This window comes from Carlito syrichta, unplaced genomic scaffold, assembly GCF_000164805.1.
Source record: "Carlito syrichta isolate Samal-C Ts95f unplaced genomic scaffold, Tarsius_syrichta-2.0.1 Scaffold280880, whole genome shotgun sequence".
NCBI classification, from domain to species: Eukaryota; Metazoa; Chordata; class Mammalia; order Primates; family Tarsiidae; genus Carlito; species Carlito syrichta.
Genome location: NW_007224976.1, coordinates 341,191 through 364,326, shown reverse-complemented (window position 1 = coordinate 364,326; position 23,136 = coordinate 341,191). Strand labels below are relative to the sequence as shown.

Here is a 23,136-nt window from a genome sequence, read left to right as displayed (position 1 = left end):
ATCTTGAAAATGCCCCTTACCAACTAACTGTGTGACATGAATTGCATTTTTTAGCCTCTCTGAACCTCAGTTTTTATATCCCCAAATCATAAAGTAGTTTTAAGGATTAATTGAAGCATCTAGTAAAGTCTGGTATACAGTAAGCCTTCACAAAATTGTAGTGGTTATGATGTTAAGGAGTGAAAAAAGTTATGCACAGCAGATTCAACAATGTGCTCATTGGTTAGTTGACGCATACACATCTAATGTAGTAGCTTCGTGTGCTTAGGAGACAGGGAAGATATTAAACCATTGCCACTATGTGGACTGCCCCAACCACCCAAGCCTTTTAATATGTAGATGAAATTAAATAGAAAAGATACCTTTTTATTTGAACATCAGAAAGAGTATTTCTTTTTACAACTGAAAGAAAATTGGTGACAAATATAAATCAAATTAAAAGCTGACCCAAGAAAAATGGTACTTAAAACTCTAAAAATAAGTTTATTTTAGATGGAGGGCTTGAATCACAGCAGAATGGCCATGGAGCTGAGGATAATGCTTGAATCTGCTTTAAATATATCACACATATGAAGTGAAGAAGCAATTTAATCAACATTGAAAATTTTCAGAAGTTGGACAAAATTAGAGACATGATAACCCTGATAGGTGTTGGCATGTTTCCTGACAGGATTTGATGAAGATCATGAGCACTAAAACATGACCATGGGGCCATGAGGAAGGACGAAGAATTGGCTCATGTTTAAAACCATGAGGTTGGGCTGGCAGTGATGGCTTACAATTGTGATCCTGGCATTTTGGGAGGCCAAGGTGGGAGGACTGCTTGAGCACAGGAGTTCAAAACCAAGCAAGGCCTCGTCTCTACAATAATAATAAATAAATATTTTTTAAAAAATTAGCCAGGTGTAGTGGTGAGTGCCTGTAGTACGAGCTACTTGGGAGGCTGAGGTGGAAGGATTGCCTAAACCCAGGAGGTCGAGGCCATGGTGACCCGTGATTATGCCACTGCACTCTAATCTGGGTGACAGAGTAAGATCCCAACTCAAAAACGAGCAAACAAAAACTGATGGAGTTGAGGATTTTCAAATCACCAAAAGGCTTATAATGAGGGACAGAGACCTGCCCTCTATCCTGGAGAGTCATTTCTGCGTTTAAGCCACACAAAAGTAAGACTCAGCAGCACCATCCAGGACAGAGGTCCATTTCCAACCCAACATGCTGCCAGAGCAAGTGAGTTTCCAACTCCATTCATGGCTAGTGATAGAATTAGGTTACTGGCTACGAGTATCATACATGTTGAACTCCCACATCATAACAGGACCTTCCACTCAGATGTGGTGATGAGACCATCTTTCTATGGAAACTCTTGGAAGTCACTATTTGACAACAAAACTCTATTATCTGATACTTTCTTTAATAAGAAAGAGTAAATAGAGTTCAGTCTAGTTTTACCTTTCAGCATTTTAATATCTTGGAAAGAGCCAGGCTCGGTGGCTCAGCCTGTAATCCCACGCCTTGGGAGGCTGAGGTGAGTGGATTGCCTGAGTCCGCGGGTTCGAGACCTGCCTGGGCAGCTTGGCGAGACCTCATCTTTAGAATAAATCAAAAAATTAGCCGGGCGTGGTAGCGCGCGCCTGTGGTTCTGGCTACTTGGAAAGCTGAGGCGGAAGGATCGCTGGAGCCCAGCAGATAGAGGCTGCGGTGGCCGGGAGCGGCCACTGCACTCCAGTCTGGGCGACAGAGTGAGACTCCAACTCAAAAAAAAAAAATCTTGGAAAGTATTAAACTGTGTGTGCCGTATAAGGTGGCTTTTTCTAAATAGAAAGATTTGGTTATTCGCATGTTGGTATGTGAGCCCTTTCTCTGCTGACTGCACTGTGATAAGGAACATGTTATGCTTTTTGTAGCAGTTTAAAAATTTTAATCCAGCAAATTACTACGTCAGCAGTATCTCTTTCCTGTCAGAGAAGCCCATGTTCGGGCGCCTTATAAGCAATCAGACAGAATGGCCACAAAATGCTTCTGAATTTAGCAAGTGAGATGATGATGATGATGATTATTATTATTGAAATAGAGTTTCAAACTCTTGGCCTCAAGTGATCTTCCTGCCTCGGCCTCCCAGAGTGTTGGGATTACAGGCATGAGCCACCACTCCTGTCTGAGATTTTAGATTTACTAATTTTACTTTCTGTTTTCCAGGTTGCATTGTGCTCAGACTTTTTTGGTTTTCTTCTGTCCTCTTTATTGCATTTCACCGGACACACTCTTTTGAAAAGTGCTTTGTGAAACCTACTGAGATGCTTTCCCTTGTCTTGGAGTATTCGGAATCCATCAATGGAAGCAATGCAAACTCTCACACACCTGGCTCAGGGTAGCATAGACCATGTTTGGGTTTCTTAAACCTGAAGGTGAATATGAGTCGCTTGAGAATCTTGTTAAAATGAGTCAGTAGGTATGGGCTATAGCCCAAGATTCTGCATTTCTCACAGGCTTCCAGGTGATGTTGTTGCCATCTGTTTGGACACACTTTGAGTAGCAAGGCTCCAAGTGAACACCTTGTGAGGTACTGCAGGGCTATGAAGTACAGGGAGGCATGAAGGAGGAGAACAGACTAGGTACATCTTGGACTCATCACTTAACCTCTCTCGGCCTTGGATTCATTTATAAATTGGAATAATTATAAACCTACCTCACAGAGCTGCTGTGAAAATAGCTGTTTTCCATAAACAGTCGTAAGTGCCATCACCACAGAAGATCCTCTGACTCCTCTCCTGCAGTGACAGGATCAGATCATAGGACCTTTACCACAGATATGCGATAATGTGATGTTCTCATCCATACCATCTTGCAATGTTTCTTTTGGACATTTGGGGGAACAAATGTCAGTTATCATACTGGTCTCCCATGCTTCTTGGAGCTAAGTTCTATTCAATTTGGGGGTCTCTTCATTCAGGTTTCTCAACTTCCAAGTTGAAATTCTGCTTAAGATTCTTTAGTGGATATAGTTTAGGAAAATAGAGTTAATTCTTGGCAGGACTGTTTTTTAATGCCACATAGTTATAATTACCATTGGGAAGCAGAAACATCATGGAACAGAAACATTATGAAAAACCTATTTGATTTGCATAAAAATGCAATGCAGTTCAATCCAAGTGGCAATTAATAACTTATCAGGGAAGACAGGAGACAGAACAATAAATAATTTTAGTGTTTTTAGTTAAATGTTTCAATTCTGAATCAGGGAAGTTTTATACAGTGACTTAGCTTGTTAAACCTAGTTTAAGAAAAGACTAGCTTGGCCCCTAGCTATAGGATGAAAAATCTTCTGTGTTGAAGCTCTTCTCAAACAATGAAACAGGGATAAATTAGTCTGTGACCCTTAGTATTTTTCAGAAAATATCTTTGGACTAATTCTGATGGACTCTTGGCAAGTTTTCCAAAAGCATCCATAAATGTAGGTAGAATTTAACTTCAGTACAGTGATTCCCTGGCTGTGTCTCTATCTCCAACTCTTTTTTCTAAGTAGGGAGACCTAAAAATCCACTCATTAGGGAAAATTTTCTATACTTGGCTAATCTTAGAAAATGCAGAAAGGCATGTGTCTGGAGAAAAGCCGGAAGTGGATGTAATATTGACTCACTGGGCAGTCTGGCCCAAAGCAGCCCACTCCTGGGGTGTGCCTGTGTGTTCAGGATGTTATCCTATAGTCAGAGGAAGGTAGAAAAAGAATTGTTGGTCTGTGGCTAATAGGGATTAGGCTAGGCCAAGTTTGTTATAACAAACTTCTTAAAGGGCCCTCCTCAGCATGCTCCGGTTCAATATTTCCATTGTCTTTGCTGTTATTATTATTACTTTTTCTATTATTTTGGCTCAAGATGGCATAGAACATTTCCTATGAATCATCAAGCAGCCAGTTGTAATGCCATGCTTAACTTTTTCCTTCACCTATATGTAGCACAGATACATGAATAAACTCTGCCAGATTTATTACCTATTTTCTACAAGAACGAAACTTACCAACAGTTATTTGTGAATATGATTAAAAAGCTATGTCAAATGGAATGTAGAACATTTGATGCACAATTTGGGATAAGATTTCTATTTATAAGGCTAAATTCTGTATTCCTTGTCTTGGCAGTGTCCAATTTGGGTTGATATTTTACTTACAGGAAATGACTTCTTAATCTTCTCTCCTAATGAGGATATTTTTAAAAGAGAAATTTCAAAAAATCTGGAAAGTTATCGGATGGTGGCATAACACCAACTTTAACAGGAACAGAGCTAAGATAATAAAAGCCATCAGGTTTGGGATATTTTATGAAAATGTTTAATTCAACTGTTTCTTTGGAATGTAGTAGTCATAGTTTGGAATTTAAGTTACAGTTCAGCTATATGTGGTTTTTATGCTACTCAGTGTCTGAGAATACAAATGTCATTTAAAGTTAAGGCTTTGCTGTTCATTTTGAAACAACAATTTACAAGTGTCATATTGTCATAGAAAATAAAAATTTCTGTAAAAAAAATTTGCACAAAATCTTATGATGGTACAAAACATGAAGCAATAATATACCAGTAAAATGAAAACATTTTACTACAGAAAGTTTTATAGATTTCAATAAAGAAAAAATATGTTATTTTACACCTTTAAAAATTACAAAACAATCTAAAACAATATAAACTGAACATTTTGTAACACTGCCTTTACAAATTAATAACTTTATAAACATATAATTTTTAAATATATTTATCAGTGCAAGATACTTTAAAATTTAAAGTTGCAGTATCATTTTTCCTTGGTTGAGGACAACTTTAAGTCTGTAGCCTTAAAAAAAAAATCAAATCTTACTTAGTGCTTTCCTTCTCGTATGACTATAACAACTAAAGAATGTCTCTGGGGACAAAAAAACTATTCTTCTTTTATGGTGATCAATACTTTCCTGGAAACAAAAGACATTCCCAATTCAATTTAACCAAGATGAATGGACTGTCCCGTCTACGATGCAAATGTGACTCCCAACAAATGTCTTTGAGTGAGACCAAAGCAATGCGGGAAAGGAGGAAGATCTTTAAAAGTCTTACATACAACATGGCATGACAAAAATGCACCGATAACAACCAAAGCTTCTTTGGGTTAATTCACATGCTGCCTGGTAAGATATTTACCTCTCTGTGCTGTTAGAGGCTTAGGCCTTGCCCGTCCCAAAGGCAGGCTTATTCTTTGTGAGCTGCTGGATGTTTCTAGAAGTAGTCATTCAAATCTATTTTATTCAGGGTTGTTGTTGAATGGATTTTTAAAAACATTCGTTTGGATTTATGATCCCCCCCCAACTTAAAATACTTCACCCCCAGGCATCAGGATTTATGGTTTCTTTCTTAAATTAACTGTTCTTCCTTCCACTTCCCTTGTCTGGCTCAATATCAAAACAAGAAGGGTCTCATGGGTCAGTTTTGCATATCTGGATATAAAATTCTCATGTTTTTAGATATTTTGAAGATTTTATTCAGTCCTTTTTTTGGGTCTCACTTGAAAGCCAATCAATGTTATTTCTTCCCTCAACTTATCACTATTTCTATTAAACGTGAACATTTCCATGGAAAATCATTTTGTTCAGAATAGGCAGACAAATGGCTTAAGGAAAAAAGATACTGTCACTTTAACCAGTTAACAAGAAAACCAAAGTTAGACTTTGGAGGGCAAAGTTAGGAATTTCCCTTATTTATTTATTTTTAAACATAAAGTCTAGTAAAATTGTTTGCCATTCCCAGCAGGTTAAAGCTGCAAGTTTCTTTTCTGGACAATGGCAAATGCTTAAATTCTAAGAGAGAAAAAAAGACAGCAATAGCAGAGAAAGAGAAAGAGTTTACATTTGAAAATACATTCCATATGAAAGAACAATAAGAGAGAATATTGCAGCTTTATACAAAAGGGTCAAGAGACATGAAATTGAACTACAGAAAAAGCAGAACAATTAAGCCACATTGCCAAATCTTCAGAGCCCTTGCCTTCCCGGGGGCTGACGTCTCACACTAAAATATACTTTCTTCTTAGTCAGTGGGCCACCAGGGTTTGATTAAAGAGTAGGGCTTTCACCGGCGAGAAACAGAGTGGGTTGTTAATGTAACACAAGGAACCTGTACAAACAAAAAGGCACTTGAGAGGACATAGACTAGCCAGTGCCAAGGATTTTGTTGTTGTTGTTGTTGCGGTTGTCAGCAGTATACCCAGTTGCCAGCCATGTTTGGTGATGGCACAGTTTTCTGTATGGAGTTCACAAGCACAAGGTTTAGTACAACACTGGAAAAAACATCAAGAAAATTTGACGGTATTGCTTCGTAAACAGAGCTGACACACTATACTGGTACTGAGGCTACAGTACTTTTAAAATAAAACACCGTAATCCTTCTTTGCCTATGCACGACGCAGGTAAGTATACACAAGTACAACTTCAGGAGTCCACTGAAATGCAGTGATTCAAATAGATTCTGGGCATTGGGTGTTAGGTAGCAGGTCCATCCAAAGAGCCCCACTGATTACACTTGGTGCCAGCATCTTGGATTTTGCAGTTTTTGAGAAGAATCCATAAAAGGAAGAGGAGAGAGAGAGAAGGGGCAGGAGGAGTCGAAATGAGTAAGTCAATCATACTTGGTCTCAACACCAGCATCTGATTATCCAAATGAAACCAACAGGAAAAAAGCTGACTATACACGATTCCGATGGTCACCACAGCTCCCGTGTCCTGTCTGTCGGCCAGACTCATCGAAGCTCCTGAGAAAACCCTGGCTCAGCGTCATCCACGCACTTCCCAGCCCGGATAGCGAAAGATCAACAGTTCCCAGCACGCTCCTGCCACGTCATTCCACTTCAATTCTCTGACTTGTCTTTTTCATCTCTGTCCGCCTTCATGCCTCCGAATAAGTACTCTGTGTATTCAGTTTGTCTTTTTTCAACTTCACACCATCCACGAGTTCAAAGTTATAGTTCTCCAGGGCTGATAAGTTTCTTTCTGACATCCCATTATGCCAACAGGCACAGTACAGCACGACCCCACACACGGCACCCAGCAGGACACCCAGGGCACTCATAGCTATGATGGTGATGAGGATGGGGTCTAAGGTCTTCAGCACATTGCCTGGCTTCCTGGAGATGTTCTTGTCACTTTCTCCCTCACCTTCGTATCCTGGGGTGCTCCCTAAGGAGAAAAACAAAATTGGCTCCATGAACTCTTCCAACGGACCAGATGAAAGTAGCCAGAAAGAAAAGAACAGAAGAAAGAGCAAATCCCATGTCCCAGTTTTGCCTGTTGTGTTTAACTCGCTATTGAGAGTGGAGGTGTGGGAGGTTGGGGGGAGTGGGTGCTGTGATCTAACAGATCGCTGAGCACATGGAAACAAACCAATTCTGGGCAAACTGGGAGGGTTATGTTCTCATCTAATTCGAATTTCAGGTAGCCTCTGTCTGTGCTAGATTGTAATCTCTGTTTACAGTCTTTGGCCAGATACGTGGACATTAAGCTTTGCAAAATGCTTAGTCACACATTTGTCTAGTGGGGGCATTTAACTATTCCCTGTGCATACGCCTGATCCCCAAACCAGGCACGAGGAAACCTTCAGTTCTGGCCTTCCACATGGTGCTGTTTCCAGGGCCTGGCATGGTTTACACATGTGTTTGCTCTTCCATGTGGAAAATCTTCAAGTCAAACATGTCTCCTTCCAAATCTACAACAGTTTCAGCAAAGAAGGGGCAATCTTTCAGAATGAGGGAATGCTTGCTGCTAACATGTAAACAGGGTGTGGCTCAATTGGGAAACCGTGTCAGTCATGCTGAATAAAAGACACTTAATAATCAGCATCTTTGCAGTCCTGGTAGTTTAACGGGAGACAGTTACACTGCTCTGCAGTATCTGCAGTCACTGGGGACATATTTTCTTTAGAGTGGAACAGGAAAAATGATTAACATGGGAGCTTTGAGCCTAATTACCTGGTACTAGAAACGGGAGGAAAATGTTAAAGCACAATATGCCGGGTGTTTACTTAATGGTGTTCTGATCAACAAAGATTCCAATCAAAGAAAACTAAACATATGAGATGCAAGTCCCTAAACAGGGGAAAACAAGCCCTGAGGCATATTAATATTCTCTCCCTTGATGAAATGCTGTTTTGAAACAACCACTAATAAAGTTTAAATCTCTGTGTGGACTTTGTAATGTGTTCATTTATGAATAGCATCACGGCATATTTATTGTCTCTATCAAGTCCACATTTCTTTCTTTTTTTTTTTTTTTTTGAGTTGGAGTCTCACTCTGTCACCCAGACTGGAGTGCAGTGGCCACTCTCGGCCACTGCAGCCTCGCCCTGCTGGGCTCTGGCAATCCTTCCTCTTCAGCCTTCCAAGTAGCTGGAACTACAGGCATGCCCGGCTAATTTTTGATTTATTGTAGAGATGAGGTCTCACCAAGTTGTCCAGGTGGGTCTTGAACCCAACAGGCTCAGGCAATCTACCCACCTTGGCCTCCCAAAGCGCTAGGATTACAGGCTGAGGCACCGAGCCCGGCCTCAAGTCCACATTTCTAAAGACAATAGATGCTGAGGCACCTGGATGATCTGGGTGCAGCACTGCCGCTAGCAGCTCCGGCTCTGAGTAATGCCGGGGTAAGATTCCAACAACCCACAATGCTGGCCAGAAGGTAAAGAAACCTCTCAGAATAAAACAATACCAGGCAAGGCCTAACACTGATCAAAGGTCTTGCACCTGATCACAAAGCAGTGTTCAACAAAACACACATTTTAGGGTTAATTAGGCTACAGTCTGAGGCTACCACCTCACTGGCTGTGCTACTTTAAGTGTCAGTTTCATCAACTATAAAATGGAGAAAAATATACCTCACAGAGTTGTTGTGAGGATTAAAGACAAGGTATGTAAAGTGTGTGGTACATAGTAGCTCTTCAATAAATCTTTATGTCATTATCATCACCACCATAAAAAACCAGGGTTCCAGCAAAGAAGGATGGGAAAAGATGAATCAATCACAATGACTGTCACAGAAATTGGGGTCTAGTCTCTTAAAGGTTATATCTGGATATCAACCAGACACAAGAATTTGGGTTGGTTTCAAGTAACTGTGTGGAAATCGTTTTTTACTAGTTTTCTGTTTCCATAATTATAAAATGAGTGTTCCATTTGATTATCCTTTAACTCCCTCTTACAGCCCAGGCAGGGAAGGGCTGGGCTGGCACTCTTTCCCAGGGCTCAACCACTTGAATAAGCCAGGCCTGTCACAGAGGTTCCCAAAGTCTTTAGGCAGCTTAGAAGTTGGCACTCTGTGACTACAGTCCAATTTATAGCACCAGCTCAGAGCCCTGGGTATAGATGTTTATCTTATTTGAAATGTTTCAAAATATCAGTGTATTAGAGTTCCAGAAAGTTTCTTCATAAACATAATGAAAGCCATAGTAAAAACTTAAAAAAAATTGGTCAGCAAGACAAATTTACCTGTTTCGTCAATTTTAATTTCTGAGTTCTTTTTATCCATGTCTGCCGTTTCTGACAAATCAAACAAAATTGAAAGAGATGTTTGAACTGCCAACAAAATACAGGACACACAAACTACACAAACCCTTACACATGTACATACGTCTCTGCTGGGTGTCCTTTGGATTTGTTAGTACAACCAGAACCCACAAAATAACTGCAGAGCAATAGAAAGGCAATGTTAAATGACTAGGAAACTGGTGATGGGAGTCACAACACTGCCTTTATGGCGTGACATCTAAATCCAGGTCGCACTGCTGCTAGTAGAATGTGTTGCTTTAGAAGAAAGAGTGGAGAGTTGTGGTTTTGGCATCTGAAATGTGGAAAAAATCTGGTGAAAATAGGGAACAGAAGTGAATTTGTACATATGGCTACCATCCTGTCATCTTTAGATAATGTTCCTTAAGCTTAGTGTATATTCACTTGACTTCTCAGATAGCATGCCAGCTCTTTGAGGCAAGACATTGTGTCCTATGTATTACAAAAATAGATAAGTAAATAAATAAAGTAAAACTCTACAGAAGACATGAAGTTTCAGTTATCCCTATGGTGTTGAATGCAGAGCAGGAACTTGCAAGTTCTGTATTCACCGCTATGTGTACAGTCATGCCACTTTGCACATGGTATGTGGTCAGTTAAAACTTATTGCAAGTAACTGAATTTCATGGCTTGTTTTGGTTTGTGGAGTTTGCTCACACATCTCAAAAATGACACCATTGTCACTCATCTTGGAATGAGAAAGCAATGATATTCCACACATTGTGTAACTACATGAAATAAACATCGTAACAGCAGTGCAGACTCAGATGTGAGGAATTTGCAACTGAAATATTAAGCCTATCATTTTTGTGAAGATTTACTAGGTAGTGAGGCATAAAGCATAGTTCCTTATATAGTATGAAAAACAGACCTGTATTTACTACTTCTTTTTTTTTTTTTGCACAATTTCTTCAGTTGATCCTATCAAATTATTGCTACTTTAGGGATTATGTATATTAAATATATTACCTAATAAAATCTTTCTAAGTTGTTGAAATGACCAAAAATCCATTTTAGTCAACAGGCCTCCTTTGTCTTAAATTTGCCCAATAGACTTATTACATTTTGTTATAATTAACATCCTATTATATAATGATATATAACAAAAGTTTAAGTGTAGCAAATGGAGCTTAAGACTAATTACTATGCTATTACACTGCCATTAGTGATGCTATTTGTAATTATATTTCAAGAACTAGGGAATATGAATTGGTTTTCTATGTCATTTATCTACCTAGTACCAGACCAATAAAGACCAATTCTGAAATACTAGGCAAAGTCTCTGAATTTTATTTATTCCTCTAAGTCATTTCATCTATTTTTAGAGACAGAAACATCTATTCATTTGCAATAAAGCGAAGAATTGTGACTTCTATGATTCATTAGCAATGTAATCTTAATTAAATTCTCTGTGATCAACATTTTCAAAGGCCTGCTGTTTTGTTTAAACACCCAAATATTTGGAATTATCCAGATGTCTGAGCTTTTGGCTTTTTATCAAAATGTTTTGCTTTGGTATATATAGCTTGTAAGCTGCATCTTCTTGCTATGGTTTTCAGATTTCACATTATTTATGAAGTTTTGTAGGTACCAAGCAGACATTCTAAAGGAGCTGAGTTAGGTGACAGGACAGTTGAATGTAAACTGACATAATTTTAAGCCCTGTTGCACCAGAATATGTATTTCATATGATGTACCTAGAGCCCACATTGGAATTCTACACATCTAAATGAGCCAAAGACCATCTCATGGAAGGAACCTTGCTCTGGGCAAGAGTTCCAATTGGTTTCTACAGCAACTCATACTTACTTGCACAGTCCTCTTGTGAAATATGGTTATTAATACTAATGTCATCCACGGCAATCCCGCCAAGGTTTCCTTTTCCAATTTCGCCCTCAAAAATCACCTAACAAAATAAGATCAGGTTTACGGAATTTAAATGTTCATCCCCCATGACAGTATTTACCGATGCTTGTTCAGCTCAAGCTACGGCACATAAACGAAATTCATCAGATTCCACATAAGCACACACTTCACACATCCATCTACATTAGCTGCCTGGTCATGGCATACACCTTCTCCTCACACTTTTTATAATACAAACTTTAAAATGGGAGAACAGCAGCAAATAAAAGGAATGATACATTGTGAGAGCCCAGAAATAGAGGACAAAGAAGCACCTTCCCTGCTTTCTCAGCACACTGGTTCTATTCTTGTAATCTAGGAGACTTAAAATCTGCTCTGGAGATGGTCATCATTATGGATACATCTCAGGATTGGGAAACACCAGATATAAATTTTGGAGTAGTTTCTGAATCTCATTTGCATAACTTTCCCAAAGTCACTACCCTCCCCAGCCTAGGAAAGGCATCATACCTGATAAAGTTTCAGAGACTTGTGGAGCAAGACACGCCCTTCCTTCCAGTGGTCTCCTTGGTGCCCAATGGCCATCCACACCAGCTGATCATACTCCTCTGGCTTCTGGTAGCGCAGTTTGACCCTCAGTGTGCCGACATGGGAACCAGACATGTGATACCAGAAGGTCATGCAGTGGGCGGAGTTCTGGGAATACACCACAGGGCTCACCAGGCGAGCCACTTTGCCCTTCTGATTTTCGTCAGCTTGGGAATAGATGAAATTGCCATCTCCTGCTGTGACAAAAAACTGTGTTAGGGAGAGTGGCCAGATTTATAACTCCTTTGTCTTTCTCCTTTCAAGTCCCACCCATTAAAACTCCCCTGAGCTGAGCACCGAGAACCCACATCCTCAGTGGAAAGGGAGCAGTGTGCACAGTTAATGGAAACCTTGTGGGCACCCAAGACATCTGTGAATGGACATTTGGTTAGAGGAAGGTTGGATGGTGGCACTAACTCAGATACTACTTATTTGGAATGCATTGTCATATGGCACTGGCGCAGGTGGGCTTTTGCACTTTCAAAAGCAGACTGAATGCACAGATTACAGACTGGACCAGAAATGTCTGACTCTCTAAGAATAAACCCTATTTTTATTCAAGTTTAAGACCACTCTGGAGCACCCACGTGAGCACACATTACATGGGACCATTGAGACATGTTCTTATTTATCATTCAAGCAGCAAAACTTCTGATTGATGATACTTTGGTCACTATGACTGCTTGATAATAACAAACCCGCCATTTTTCCTAATCATCTAGTGGTCTTTTTTTTCTTTCATTTTTCCCCTAGTTTGTTTTAATGGCAAATAAACTCTTTAAAAACACCCGAGGGTGTGATCCCCCACTGTGAGCCCCTCTTTTTGTATTTGATGTAGGCTTCTGGTTCAAGGAGAGGCAAACTGAAGCTCATTAGAATGTGCCATTTTGGCCACATAGACACTTGCCAAGCTGCAAGGACTTTCTCTTGGCTTCGCTTTTAATTATCCCCAGTGGGAACATTTCCTCCTGCCACCACCTGGTCTAAACACACAACTCATATTTCACTGTTGGTTCTGCAAATAGAAATCACTTTCTCTAACGCCTCACCTGATGAGGTGTGAATCTGATGCTTGGGCCTCGATGGGCAGCGGGATGTTATGTTTGCTGCCCGAGAGGCTTGTGTGTTTGTAAGGTACTTTCTCACTGTGCATACGTGTGCACATACTCCTGCTCACCTGTGTCAACAGTGTCCAGGTGGATGTGGATGTGCTGGGAGAAGCTTCCTTCCCTTATCTGGCTGGTTTCATGAGACCCCATCACAACACTCTTCTTAAAAGCAATGGGTGGACTCATAAATGAAGGAAGGAATTAAGCCACAGCACAGTGGCATATTTTATACCACAGGGCATCTCTCTCACTCTTTGCCCTTGTGAAGTGTCACCTGTGACCCAGCCGATCTGGTCATTCTTGGGGTTTGTTCCACCTCACTAATTTACCAAGCTATAGTAAATTAGCTCTGTCTGTGTGATGGTGTCATTTCACTGCTCCGAGTCCACCAAGACGGACAGGGTAAAAACATAACCATCTTGTCTCTATCCCCAAATCTTTTCAGAAAAAGACTGAAGTTGGCAATGTTGCAGAGGGGAAAACGTGTATTGAGCCCACTTCTTGAGTCCATTCACTGGGTTATTGAGGCTAGTCGGAGAAGAAGTGATAGAAAGGAGGGAATGGGACATGCATAGAGGGAAGAAGGTTGCCTGAGAAGTGTCTCATAGGTCCTGTCATTGTAGTTAAAAAAAATTATTATAGAGTTGTGGGGTACAAGTGAGGACTTACTACCTAAGTAGACTGCATGCAGGTAAAGTTTGGGCATCTAGCTAGCCCTCTCTCCCCCTGTACTCATGTCCCTCCTCTGCTTGGGACTTCTCAGGGCTGCTCACTGCCTTCAGCCTGTCTACACGTCACACAGCTCCCAAGGTCATACATGCTATGGCACTATCTGCTTCCCATAAAGAATCTGGCCAAGTTACAGCCCTTGTGGTCCAGTCAAACAAGCCTAGCTGAGATGGTATCTAAGACAGGACTGCTTTCTCTGACCTCTCCTGTGTTACCTCTCGCCATCATCGCTGGCCTCTGCCATGGGACACCTCATTCAACTGCACTGAGATTGCTTCCTACCCATAACTAGACTGCAGGTTCAACATGGGTAGGGATACCCTTCTGTGTACCTGTATTTCCAGTGCCCACATAGCATCTACCGTGTAATGGGGATCCTCAAATAATATTTGTGCTGTGAACCAGGGAAAGATGCCAGATTTCATCTGGAAGGAGGTACACAGTTGCACCCTTAGAGGCCAAGGCGGAAAACCAAGCAAGTGGGATTTCTTGAAATAAACTCAAAATTGGGCAGCAGGACATTTTACCTAGATAGAGTTCATTTAAGAAAAAACAAAAACGACCCAAAGTCTGGTTTGCATCGTGTCACCCAACAATATCATTACAAAGTGCCACCTAGTCTCTAATGTCAGTCTGTGCACAGGAGCTGCGTAGAGGGCTCTTTTCATCTAGGTTTTTTTTTTCCCCCTTTAACAAGTTCCTGCCTTTCAGATGTCGGGCTCACCCATCTCTTTCAGCAAATGATTGTGTTTCTAGAGCTGCGGGGGCTCTTTCTAGTCAGAGTTGACCTGGCACAACTGCCAAGTAAATCTGGGTGGCTGGGAGAACAAAAGAGTCAAATCCTTCTGAAGGAATCACACTTCTCAGCTGTTAATCTAAGACAAGCCCTTCTCTTCTGATACTCCAACACATAAAGGACTGATATTTTCTCTTTCAAGGGTTTTGTCACAGTTCTGGGTCAGGAACCCTGTCTTCATTTTCTCAATTAGCACTTTACTTCTGCAAGCCTTTTAGCTTTTGTCTATGGCTAACATAGCTTTTAACCTCCTTTGAATGTCAGATCCTACTGAGCCATTTTGCTTCACTTTGCATCAATTTTTCCACCATTACTGCCTTCATTTCAGCTAATTGCATTTAGTTAATTTGATGCCATTTATATGTACAGTGCCATTTACAGTCAAAGTATTTTAAGTTTCCTAAAACTGCTTGTCTTAAGATTCAATTGAACGTGTCTCAGAATTGAAGGAGTCCAATTTTATCCAATTTCCTTGTCACTCTCATTAGGCAAGGAAGTAGCCATGGTGAAAGGATGCCTATTCAACCTATTTAATGGTTATATTCACTGGAGAAAAAAAAGTGAACCACAAAATGGGAAAGGCATGAAGTACCCTCAGCCCAGCCATCAGCCCACTGACTCACCCAAAGCACCAGGCTGGGGGGAACTTAATGAGACTTCCCAGCATCAGCAAAAGTCCCTCTGGGGCACCTTTTGGGAAGCCACTATTTGAGTAAGCTGTTCTCTGTAAGTATCACCGAGTAGAGCAGAAGTTTGTGGACTGGGTGTTTGTGGTGAGTTTGTGCGTCTATGTGTTTGTGCGTCTAAGTGTTTATGTATGTGTGTGTTTTGGGCAGGACACTGCTGATTCTTTATACTATACCTCGAGTTGACCAGCAGGAAAACAGGAAAACAGCCCACCCCACCTTGTTTCACCTCTCGATCAGGGGTTAGAAGAGAGCAAGCATTGGGCTTGTTTATTGTTTCTTCAGTTGTAAAATAAAGGAGATGACATAATATATGCCTGGACTTGCTGGAAAATAAGCCAGAGTCAGGGGTGATAGAAATAAAATATGATTTTCATAACCTGATCATCGTTGAAGCAGAGTTATATATATTGTTGAAGCAGGTACATATAGGATTCATTATACTATTTCTTTTCTACTTTTGAATTATGTTTAAAATGGCCCAAAATAAAAAGTTCTGAAAGAGTATGAGTACTAATTCATATATCCTTGCCCAATCTGCTGTTTTCAAGGGAGGCCAATTAGTGGCCCCATTCAGTCAGCTTTCCTGCTACTTGCCCCCAAGTGTATCTTTGCTAGGAGAAGAGACCTTGTTAATTAAAAAAAAAATTGAAAAAGAAATAAATGAATAAATAAATAAAGGCATGAGTGAATGCCCGCAGTATGTTCTAAACCCCCTACGTCGATAGACCCAGTAATCCTTCCTAGTAACACCATCTTTGATTCAAAGAGACTGATTCAAAGATTGCAGAGTGAGACCACAGTGAACTCTCTGTTACCTGTGTGATCCTGAATGGGTCCTGTTTTGCTGGTCAACACACTCCACTTGAGTTGCACGTGATTGTCATGTTCCCAGTGACAGAATGTCTTGTGAGAGCCCCAGCCAAATTCACAGTTAAAACCATATGTTGGAAACTCTTCAGTGGGTGGAAAGGAAAAATAGAGACAAGCACAGAAAGACAAATTTAATCATTGGGTCAGAAAGGCTCTTAATTCATTCATGGAAAGCATTTATACAACTTCACATCTGTTAAAATTCTGTGAAAGCCACAAAATCCAGGATTACCAGAAAACCAAAAGATGCGTGGAGATGTCAAAATGTTTGCAAAATTACATTTAGTAATTTTTTAAAAATCCAGCTTTAAAAAGATTATAGACTGCCTGTCAAATTGGGTTTATATACAATTTCCAGGAAGGCTACTTTCCAAAGCACGTATATTACATCTGGAGCATTCTTCCTGTCTCTACAATATTTAAGATGGACGATATTCTGTTCTTGGGGATGAATCATATGAATTGATATTCTCCAGTGAAAAGTATTTTAGAGACTGACCCATGGACCTCAAAGGTGGAAAACAGGCTTGGCCGAGTGCCTCATCCCAGGAGCTCTCTCTATTTCCACCTCACCCTTCAGCCTTCAGGTCTTTAGCGTCAGGGTGGCAATCTCCGAAGCATTTTCTCAAGCTTATTTTTTTCTTCTGTGCTTTCCAGCAGGTAGACCAATTTAAATATAAGTGTCTGCTTCTTAGTGAATTTCCAAATTTACATATAAATTGTTCACCCAGCTTAAAACCTCAAAGCAAGGTCATATAAAGCCAGGGCACATTTAAATAGCTACCCATTTCTACTTTTTTTAGTGTTCAAAAATGCTTCTTTGGGAACCTGAAAAACGTGAATAGATTCACAGAAATGCTTTGTCTGCTGTGTCCTATAAGGTGCTATTGGACTATGGTATTTTTAAACCCATAGCCTTATTTTTCACACAACCTCTTTCTTGAAAGGAGCTTCATTTTTAAGTATGGGAAAAATGAAATCATTGATACTTGGGATTTATTTTGGTAAAGGTAAGCTAACAATAAAAACATTTTGATGAAATTCTCAAGCTTCTGCCCATCCCACTTTTCTTCCTATAAAGTGAAACACCAAAATGGCTGTTTTATAAGAGGTCTTTGCTTGTCAGTGAGATTAGATGGGCCACAAGATGGCAGCATTGAAATGAACAGGAAGGCTCCTAGAGCATCTGGCCAATCGAACTTAAAAATAAGCCTCTAAAGAATCCCTATGAACAATAAGGGAAGTCTGGTATTATATGCTGTGTTAGGGTCAAGCTGAGACCACATCTCGCTTTGAGCTTTTCTTTAACTTGCCCAAGTGTTCAGCACAAAGTATCTCGCCAAGCCTGCTCTCTGTTGCCCTTCCCCCACTTTCACAAGGACAGGAAGAATTTTAATGGGAAGATGTATTGAACAGATAAGGGTGATTGACTTTGCATTTTTAGTTTCTGAGGAACTCTTTTCAAATGCTAACATCAAATTTTGGAAGGAACCCCCCCACAGGAATTTCCAAAACGGAGTAGGTTGAATTCTCCCAATGACAGTGCAACTTCCCAAAAGGCAGACACAGCCAGCTTGGGAAAGTAAACTAGTAAACTATGAATATAATGTGAGCACTTTCGTTTAGTGCAAAAGGGTTATATTTCACAGCTAGCATATAATAAGAGAGATATATTTCATGTCTAGTCTATCATAACCATGAAGTAGGGCTTCTTAAGGCATGAGAAATCCTCTCCAAAATTTACCACACTTTTGTGCAGCAAGATTAAATTATGCAGATGAAATACGGTCAACTGAACAGTGACTGAATGGTTGGGCAACCTTGGATGTCAACGCCCACGACTCTGGAATGTATTGTTGCAGAATCTCATGTTAGAAAATGTTAATATTGAAAAATGCTAATGTGTGTATGGTTTTGATTTTTCCTCTTACATATACTTTATAAGACATGCAGATACAAGAGAGCCATTTATATTTGCCTTGCTAATACATTACATTTATTGTATAAAACAGAAAGCCACATCATCTATTATTATGGCTATCAATATTCTCATGATTTTATAAAATATATGACCTTGGAGATTTCTGAAATGACCAGGTCACAGAACAGCGTTGCTGAAAACATTGTTTCAGGTATTTCTACCCCCTGCAGTGAATGGCAGTCCGCCTTTACCTTCCAATGTCCTTTCCAATCCTGTGAATTTAACAAGGTGAACTGATCTAACCTTTTGCGTTTTACTGCTTTTTTATCTTTTTGTGTTCATAGTATAACTTATGGCAATCTTGTTTACTTAAAAGATGTTTTTAATCAATGCGTTTTGTGGGGGAGGGTTTCTGGAGTGAGTAGCTCAATGCTGAAAATTCAAGCCTGGCTAGAAATGCAATTAAACACACAAAATACCCATAAACATCTATAAGAACAAAAAATAAAAATAGAGAGAAGGACGGAAGAGAGGGGAAAAGGGGAGAGAAGGGAAGAGGAAAAAGCAAATGGGTAAATGAAACAAACATATAGGACGACTGAACTTGCAGTTTTCAAAATATTACCCAAGCCCTGTCGCAGCACAAAATTCTCCTTAAATTCAGTGGGAATAATCTGGCTAAATCCCTTCTTGACTCTTAAAAATAGCAGGAAACAATATTCTGAACTTAAAACAAATTTATAGCCTCTGTGAGCAAGCACCAGCTGCGCTTGTTGAACCTGTCTTGCCCGAAGTTGAATCACGAGCGCCATATATATGCACGAGGATTTAATTTTTAAATCTGGTATTCAGGACTTCTACTGAGTATGTTAACTCGCTTGCTCAGACTGGTCTTTCAGTCCAAACAAGTGGAGGTGCTGAGGTCCCTGTAATCATAGGTTACAAACACACTCAGGAGCATTGGAAGATCCTCAGAGGGTAAGAGCCCTCACTAGAGAGAACTAGATTAAAAAATGCCGGGTTCTCATCAGTTCCTGGCAGAGCATCAATAGCCTTTCATGCATCTGATTACAACCTAGACATATAATGAATATTATATGCCCACTGAGTTTATTATATTGACGAGAATTCTCAAAATGAAGTCTTAAGAGTCTACTTGAGTCTATAATGACTTTGGCAAAATTGAATTATGATGAAAGTTTAGGGCTCTGATTTATTGCAGCTTGTGAAGATGCTTGAAGAATCTGAAACCTGTAGAACATTCTGGAACAAAGTATGGGTTGGGTGAATCCAACCACTGGGTACCACCTGAGTTAGCCAGCGACAGACCTGACCCCTGGTTGGAAGCAGGCACAGGTCATTGCACGGTGTTCTGTGCATTGGTTTAGCAAGAAGGTAACAATTGATAGAACTCCTCCCACGAAGGACTGACAGTCCATTACCCACAAAAAAGAGACTTGAAGTTCAGATTCAAGACTTAGACAATGGAAAAACAGGAAACCAAGTCGATTTGCAAAGGACTCTGGGCTGACTGTGAAATTTACACGGGACAGGATCAGCCCTGATCAGTAAGCCGGTGAGATCTGAAGTGAACTTGGACAGATAGTGGTAGCAATGGGTCTCAATGGTTCTTAATTTGTACACGTGCCCTCTGACCATAGAAGACCCTGTGAGATGACTGATTGACTCCTCGGTAAAGCCATCATGTGAGCAACCTTGAGGTCACGCTCAAATCAAATGTATTAACAAAATCATTTCTGCTCTGAAAATATAGACCTTCAATTTTGAGGGAGGATTATCTAGTTTTGGAATCTGATCTAACTTTCCATTTTCTCCACAGCTGTTGTTCACTTGTATTTTTTTCTAATGATTCCTAGCTCTTTAATAGGTGAGGAGAAGCGAGATTAAATGAAACAAATTAATTGGCAACTTCATGGTGGCTTTTAATTACCTCTCTGGCAAGGGAAGAGACTAAAACAACAGTTAACATGCTTGCTGCATGACCAGAACTTCAATTCACCTCACTCCTCTTTCCTATTCCAATGGGTCACAAACAGCCAACTGGCAACTACTATCCTTTCTCCACACAAAACCATCCCAGGGTTGAGAAAATCCTTGGGAAAGGTAGGAAGCAAGCAAGAGGCACAGTTTTTCCCAAGAGGTAGCTTCAGCTACCGGAGGTGGCTGCACAATCCTCAATGGACACATTTTAAAAGTTACAAAGGTGGGTGTGGAACTACAGCATTTTTGGAATCTAGGCTTTTATTTCATTGTTTGGTATTTGGGGGTGATGGGGCTGTGTGGTAGCAAGTACTTTGTCAACCTGAGCGTGTCACAGGGCAACTTGGGGTTAAGTTCAACTGGAGAGAAGTTTGTTTTGCAGTTTAATCAGGTCAACAGTGACAGCGTCCTTTAAGGAAGCATACTAATTAGAGCAGTCCTTTCTACTTTCTGCCTAGCCCGGTAGTGTCATACCGTTGAGGAAACATTGATATACACCACACGCCCCTTTAATAAATGACTGTGGAGGCCAAGGCTGAGCGAGCTTCAATAAAGGAAATGGGAGAAAGCTGGAAAACTGACCTGTTCACCTTACTCTAATGATTAACTTTAAAGTATTTAAGACATCTGATTGCTTATACCAATGTTTCCCTTCATGTGCGTCTGTGGGGAGGAATTTCACAGAATACTAACAAAAAACAATAGCCAGTGAGAGGAAGGCCACGGTTTAACCATGACTGGCCCCTGACAAACAGCAAACAGAGGGCTTTAAAAGTCGTTATGCTTTTCTATTAATAAAAGGATGAGGAGGTGCTGTTCCTGAGGGGGCTCCTCTCCCCATGCACTATTATAAACTGTGGTTTCCTGACCCCCATTTCGTGGCACACCCACTGGAAACACTGTTGTAAAACTGCCAACTCCATGGCAGGCAAAACTGACACACTTTGCCTGTCTCGGTTTTGCAGGATTGTGATGAAAATAAATAGTCAGGCTGTGCTGCCTGCGAGATTTCCTTCTCCTATAGTTTGCAAACACAATCCATGTCCTAGATGTGCTGCGTTTAAACAAAGTATGTTACTCAGTTCCTTCAGTTGAGAGCTGGGATTGTCACCATTTGGCAATTACTGATGGAGAAGGAAATCTCACTCCCTGCTGCATATACATGTGGATGAAAGGAAAGCAATATTTATGGCTCATGCTTGGAGACCAGATGCTGCGTGGCATCTCTCCTTCTAGGACTTCCAGGGAAACTGAAACTGAGGAGCATAGCAAGGCACTATTTTTGTGTTGGGAGGAGAGACGTATATGAAAGCTACCACATTTTAGATTTTGTTTGGTACCTGATTGTATTGTGCTGTCTATCACTGTTGGCTTTTCTGTGGTTAAAACAGTGGTACCACCTGAAAAACAAAAGCATACAAAAATAAGAAAAAAGGTAGATCATTTTCAGGAGAGAAATGTGGTCTGCTTACATATATCTACTAGAGGCAAACATTTTCCATAGAAAAATCTTCCTTTAATTTCAGCAACAGTAATTATTTTACTTGAATTTTGCTCAACACAATCCAATTCAAATAAACCATTTTTTTACCTAACACTTTTCTTGAAACATTTTTTAATTAGAATATTAATTTTTAAATTAACAAATTAATTAATGTAGAAATTATATATGTATGGTATGCAGCATAACGTTTTGATATATATATATACCTTATGGAATGGCTCAGTCAATCAACATATTAACATATGCATTACCTCACATACCTATTTTTTTTATTATGGTGGGAACACTTAAGATTTACCCTCTTAGCAATTTTCACGTACACAGTACATCCTAACGCATTTCTTTATAAAGCCTCCAGGAGGCATAGAGAGTTTTAGACTTCATTCCAAGGGCATTCACTGATTCCCAGACTGAGCGTGGCAAACAATAGCAACAGTGAAAAGCAAAGGCCTCTGAATGTTCTCACTGACTTGGGCATTAAACTTGACCTAGACCTCTAAACTTCAAATAGTTCTGCAAGGTTTCAGATGTGTGCCTTCAGGGAAGTTGCAAGGCTAGTCCCCACAATCTATTTTTAAAAGTGGAAAACTGAAGGTTTAAAGTGGATGGCAATGGTTCCCTCTTTCTTTGGCTGCTGTAGCTGTTTATTTTTCCCAAGGACAAATACTCTGCCCAGTATGTGGCTTGGAGAAGCTGCAGGAAGCAGTAGGAAAAGGGGAAGGGGAGAAACATTTCCTCACAGTCCCAAAGAACTAGAAGATTGAACAAATAACACTGTGAGCGCTGTGAGCTTTCAACCAGTGTGGCTTCAGGAGACAGCCTGTGATCTTTTCCAGACTTAACTTTACCCTCTGTTCTCTTGTATTTTAGCTGGCCCATTTGAAACTTCTCACCATTATATTTGTGTTTTAAAGTAGTGTTCTTAAACTTGTCCAATCCTAAGAAGCACCTGAATGCTTGTTGAAATTGCAGTTTCCCATATGTGTATCCTCTCCAGACCTGAAAACCGGAATCTCTAGGGATAAGTCCCTAAGACCTGTATTTTCGAAAGCTTCTTGGGTGAGTCTTATAAGCCATCAAATTTGGGGAACAGCAGTTTGCTGTTTATGACTTAGGTGCTTGAGAAAGCTGTTTCTCCTTGGGTGTATCGGCGATGCAGATTATAGTGGAAGGTAATCTGTGTTATCTTGAAGTATGGGTCTCTCCAGGGCAAAGGAGTGGGCCCAAGACTATCATGGAAAGTTTTGGAGGTGGTTACAATGTGCTGTAATCGTGTACTTCCCAACAGTATCATTCAATAAAGATCTGCAATGATCTTTATTAGAGCCAGGCTGATCCTGCATCTCCCACAGATCAGAAATCATGTTACATATCCACAGCATGAATCAGAGAGCCATAAAATTGTGCTCTTGGAATGGTCTTAAGATTTCCAAGCTAATCTACTGCAGTACCAAGTCACGCTACCCGGCTCTCCCAGTAAATATGCTGAATGAGT

The 23,136-nt window shown here is 40.3% G+C and overlaps 1 protein-coding gene across 3 annotated transcripts in view; it reads right to left on the bottom strand.

Annotated features, from left to right (window-relative positions):
• Positions 1-4,310: 4,310 nt before the first annotated feature.
• Positions 4,311-23,136, bottom strand: part of NRP1 (neuropilin 1) — a 141,957-nt gene continuing 123,131 nt past the window's right edge. For 2 of the 3 annotated variants that reach the window (XM_008052551.2, XM_021709760.1), the window contains exons 12-17: positions 21,478-21,537; positions 16,161-16,298; positions 11,945-12,216; positions 11,378-11,474; positions 9,491-9,541; positions 4,311-7,190 (exon numbers count right to left, since the gene is read on the bottom strand). In XM_008052551.2, the coding sequence (XP_008050742.1) occupies positions 6,901-7,190; positions 9,491-9,541; positions 11,378-11,474; positions 11,945-12,216; positions 16,161-16,298; positions 21,478-21,537 (908 nt within the window). In that variant the 3' untranslated portion in view covers positions 4,311-6,900. Of the gene's footprint in view, positions 7,191-9,490; positions 9,542-11,377; positions 11,475-11,944; positions 12,220-16,160; positions 16,299-21,477; positions 21,538-23,136 lie in introns of all 3 variants that reach the window. The other variant, XM_021709759.1, reaches the window with a different exon arrangement.